This window comes from Magnolia sinica, chromosome 3 (assembly GCF_029962835.1).
Source record: "Magnolia sinica isolate HGM2019 chromosome 3, MsV1, whole genome shotgun sequence".
Lineage (NCBI taxonomy): Eukaryota > Viridiplantae > Streptophyta > Magnoliopsida > Magnoliales > Magnoliaceae > Magnolia > Magnolia sinica.
Window position 1 is genome coordinate 122,647,846 of NC_080575.1, and position 4,790 is coordinate 122,652,635.

At 45.5% G+C, this 4,790-nt stretch overlaps 1 protein-coding gene across 1 annotated transcript; it reads left to right on the plus strand.

Moving 5' to 3' along the window:
- The first annotated feature begins 1,192 nt into the window (after positions 1 to 1,192).
- LOC131241074 (transcription factor TCP4-like) lies at positions 1,193 to 3,351 on the plus strand. The gene is made up of 2 exons (XM_058239711.1): positions 1,193 to 3,000; positions 3,091 to 3,351. Exon 1 carries the CDS (start codon positions 1,765 to 1,767, stop codon positions 2,968 to 2,970), a length of 1,206 nt encoding a protein of 401 aa, XP_058095694.1. The 5' UTR covers positions 1,193 to 1,764; the 3' UTR covers positions 2,971 to 3,000; positions 3,091 to 3,351.
- The last annotated feature ends 1,439 nt before the right edge of the window (positions 3,352 to 4,790 follow it).

The window sequence follows — 4,790 nt, forward strand, 5'->3', positions numbered from 1 at the left end:
GCGGAGAGATTGAAGAGGCCATTCGTAGCAGAATGCCAACGTGGTACAATCATATATCCGGGACATTCGTCGAGTTGGACTACAAGATCAACCATCCGTCTAAAAATCAAAGCCGGTTATTCGATCAGCCGATCACCACTGCACATCAGGACATGAACCTTTGTAAAAAGGGAGATAAACGGACCAAATTCACCGTACACATGTAGGCCACCTCGTAAATCGGATCGGGGCGTGAACTATTCCACCACGGGACCCGTTTAAATTAATCGTCGGGCAAGGCATTTTCCGTGCCTCCATGCCATTCTGAACACGTGGCACATTGAAACCGTCCATTTCCTGCTTTCATAGTCACTGAGCCATGGTCCAAAAATCAGAGTCTTTGAAGAGTCATAGCCTTTTCTTCACTTATTTTATATTATAATAAAATAAAAATTGGGTCAACCGTCAATCGAGAGATGAGTCCACAGAATATCTGGTTAAGATCGTCATGTACATATGCCACGTGTATGATACATTATCTAGGAACCACCAAAATGCCCGTGCCTCTAGTCGCAGGTAATCCATCCTCGCGTCGCGCGAATGGCATCGGGAGTCATGAAGCAAGAGAGGGGAAAGCTGATGTCGTTACTTTTCGGAAAGCAATAAAGAAGCGAGAAAAACCAAAAGCTGTAGTAATATAAAAGGAGTCGCTGTCGAGTGTGGAGTGAGGGTAAACAAAAGAGACCTAAAAATCTTACGAGAGAGAAGTGAGAGAGGCGTGGCATCGTAAAGAGACCGTGTTTATGCCGCCGGTTCTAGTGTTATAGCAAGAAGAATAAAAGAAAATTGAAAAAATAATTGAGGAAAAAGTAAAACTTATCTGAAATCCCTCCGTGGCGAGCCCTGCGAGCAGTAGCAGTGGTTGCAATCGCTGCCCGTTTAGAGAGTGCTTTAATCTCCTATCTGACTCATCTCTGCTACTCAATCAGAGGCATCAACGGCTCTCCTTTTAATCTGTAATTACAGCTTCTTTTGTATTTATCTAATCTCATATTAGCACGAAGTTATTATTATTATTGTTGTTGTTATTATTAAAAAAACATTTTAATTATTTATTTGTTTTTTTCGTTTTTATTTATTTATTTATTATTATTTTTTTCTGTAGTGGTGGACAAGAGAAAGAGGGACAGAGGGTACATAAGGGCATGTTCTTTTCTTCTCTCTCTTTTTTTTTTTTTTTTATTATTCAGAGAGAGAGAGAGAGAGAGAGAGAGTGTGGCTTAAAGATGGGGTAGAGAAGAAGGGAAGTAGAGGTGGTTAAGTTTTGGTTGTGTGGGTATTTTTTTCTTTCATCTCTATCTGGTGGGAGTGGTATTGGGTAATGGAATTTGGGGAGTTGGATGGCAAGGCCTTTTGGAAGAGGCAGCAGCAGGCATTTCAGGAGGAAGAGGGGTGGTGGAAGAGGCACCAGGAAACCCTCTAAGAAAAAATCCAGCCGATCGAAAGCTGGAAGAGGAAAAGAGGAGGGCTCTGGATCCTCAGACGAGGACTCTCCCTCACCAGCGTCTCATCCGCAAGTCTGCAGCCGAAGACGACCAAGAAGCTGGAGAAGAAGAAGGAGAAGGTTTCTCTGCTCAGCATCACCAGAATCTGCACTTACGCGAACAACATCTGCAGATAGAAATCCAACATCCACACCATCAGCAGCAGCAACAGCAACAGCAGCCCAAGAAGCGATCTTACCTCCCTTCTTCAGTTTCCGAATATGCCCAATTCAACGAAAGGATGGGAGAGAGTCATCACCAGCACCAGCTCCAGCATCATCACCAACACCCTCAGCAAACTTCGTCGAGGTTGGTATTGAGGAACCCGACGGGAGGAGAGATCGTCGAAGTCCAAGGCGGCCACATTGTCCGATCCACAGGAAGGAAAGACCGCCACAGCAAGGTCTGCACTGCCAAAGGCCCTCGCGACCGCCGCGTCCGGCTCTCCGCTCACACTGCAATCCAGTTCTACGATGTCCAGGACCGCCTTGGCTACGACCGCCCCAGCAAGGCCGTCGACTGGCTCATCAAGAAGGCCAAGGCCGCCATCGACGAGCTTGCCGAGCTGCCCGCCTGGCAGCCTTCTTCGGCTAATGCTTCAGCCCAGCAGCCGGACCATGGCGAGGAAGATGAGGAGGAAGAGAAGCAGCACATCCACAGCCAGCAGCAGGGTAACACGGACACTGCGGGCAAGAAACCGATGCAGGCCGAGCCTGTGGCGGCCTCCGCTTATGGTTTCCAGCATCCGAGCAATACCACCAGCTTCCTCCCGCCTTCTTTAGATTCCGATGCCATTGCTGACACCATCAAATCCTTCTTCCCCATGGCTTCCTCTTCGTCTTCCATTCATTTCCAGAACTACCCGCCAGACCTGCTCTCGAGAACCAGCAGCCAAACCCAAGATCTCCGCCTTTCCCTGCAGTCTTTCCAAGACCCCATCCTCCTCCAACACCACCAACCCCACCATCACCATCCACCTTCGGGCGAGCAAGCCCTTTTCACCAGCTCCGCTCCGCTGGCATACGACGCCGCCCCTGCCAACTGGTCCGACCACCAGCAGCAGGAGTTTGGCAGGTTTCAGCGAATGATTGCCTGGAATGCAGCTGAGGCTGGTGGCGGCAGCAGTGGCGGTGGAGGGTACATCTTCAGCACACCTCCGCCGCCGATGCCGCTGCACCCGTTGCTCGGGCAAAACCCGTTATTTCCACAGAGGGGACCCCTTCAGTCCAGTAGCTCACCTTCGGTTCGTGCTTGGACGGACCCGCCACCGATTGCGGCAGACCATCAGACGGCTATGTTTCATCATCCGTCATCATCGATCTCGGCCATCGGTTTTGCCTCCGGCGGTTTCTCCGGCTTCCGCATACCGGCACGAATTCAAGGTGAGGAGGAGCACGACGCCGTCGCCAACAAACAGTCTTCTGCGTCCTCTGCTTCTCGCCATTGATGAGAAAAACCGAAATCATAGCTCCACCAGGTACCCTTGCCAATGTCCATATACAAGTCCTTAGAATTCACTCCATCTAATCCATTCTCCCTGAATTCCTCATCTGTATTGATTTCTTAGGACTATGCTTTGTCAAAGACGACAAGAGTGCGCTTATTCGAATGAAGAAGAAGATGTGATTTCGGTTTCTAATCCAATGGTGTTGTACCGTCGGAAGAAATCTGTTCCACCAGGTTCCTCTTTCCTCGGTTTGCTTTGTTTGTTTACTTTCCTTTCCATGTTTGGACGGGCTTTTGAGTCCTGTTTATTTATCTTGTTGGATCACATTTTCTTTCTACTGTTAGACTCGGATGTGATGACATTGCATTTTGGGTATTGTCATGGGTGAGAATCGCATGTTATTCTGCTTTAAAAAATCCTCAATTTTATCCGTAGAAGATGCAAATCTGAAATGTGTCTCATTCAATTTCCTCACAAATCCTCTCAAGAGTAGGCAAAACAGAGAAAAGCCCCATTAAAAATCAAGCCACTGAGTGTTGGATCCGATTTTAGCTGGTGGTTGTTTTCGATGTGCCGAAAATGAGAGGAAGGCAACGCCTTTTTTCTGCAATTGGAAATGAATGGTCTTTTTCTTGGTGGGGAAGGCAGCTTGTTGGTTTTGTTAGTTCCCATGGAACTGTTGCTGATGCAATCTACTTCAAACAAAGAAATCTGATGCTTACATCTTTATCATATTTAAAAAATTGCTTGTCGAAAGGAGGCCAAGGAGAAGTCCTTGTCCCTGAATAGCAGCAGCATGTGACATTACTAGTTTATATTTTACAACCCGTGTTCCTTTCTAAAGAACAAAAAGAATGCTAATACAGGAGATAGGTTATAGTTGAATTCGATCGCTCATGCTTGGAATTTTCCTTTGTGTATTATTCACCTACAATAATATTAAAAATGGTGGATGATCTTTCTTCGATGAGGACGATAATGTCTGGTTCTGTTGGTTGTTGTTTGATGAATCCCTGAATTTGGGTATATGGGTCTCTTGTTTGGTGGATTAGCTGTGGGCTCGGCTCTTCCCTTGCATCAAAGGGTCCTCTAAGAGAAAAGAGTAGCAAGGTGGATTGTAATTTTGACTCATTGGTTCAGGAAGGGATGGAAGGAGATTAGGAGTCATTGCTTGATTGAGTGGTCATTGCCCACATTTATGTTGTCTTGTCTGATTGGAAAGGATGGGGATTGAATGTGATGGTTCATTGTGCACCAGTTGTGTGCACTTGATGGAAATTGACCACACAACTTCGGCATAGTTGATGATGCTTGCCATGATTGCAGATAGAAAAAGAGGCAGAAGGAAAAAAAGAAAAGGATGGAAACCAACGGAAGAAGAGAAAGAAACGGAGAAGGAAACGGGTAAGGTGAGAGAAAAATCAGGAAATGGCAAGAGCTTTGATGGATGAGAATGACAGAAGAAAGAGATTGGACTTTGTGGGATGAGGTGTAATTTGCATGAATAATTACAGTAAGACCTGTTCTGGGAGAAGGGTATAGCGGCTTCTACATTGTTATCAGCTCTGGCATACCCCTGTTTAATACACACCTAAAAATGAGTTCATCTCATTTTAGTTAACAGTAATTGATCTCTGATATATAATGATTTCTGCTAACTCTATTTTTTTATTAGAGATTCAGATCTCTATTAGAGAATTACTGTTTAACAAAAACAAGATGAACTCATATTTACATAATTATGAAAATGGCATTCCTTTCTGCTGGATAAACAAGAGTACTGATTTGGGGGTGGAAATGATAAAAAAAAAAAATTAAAT

Coding starts and splice junctions, on each gene's coding strand:
- LOC131241074 (XM_058239711.1), top strand. CDS start 1,765: ATGGGAGAGAGTCATCACCAGCACCAGCTCCAGCATCATCACCAACAC.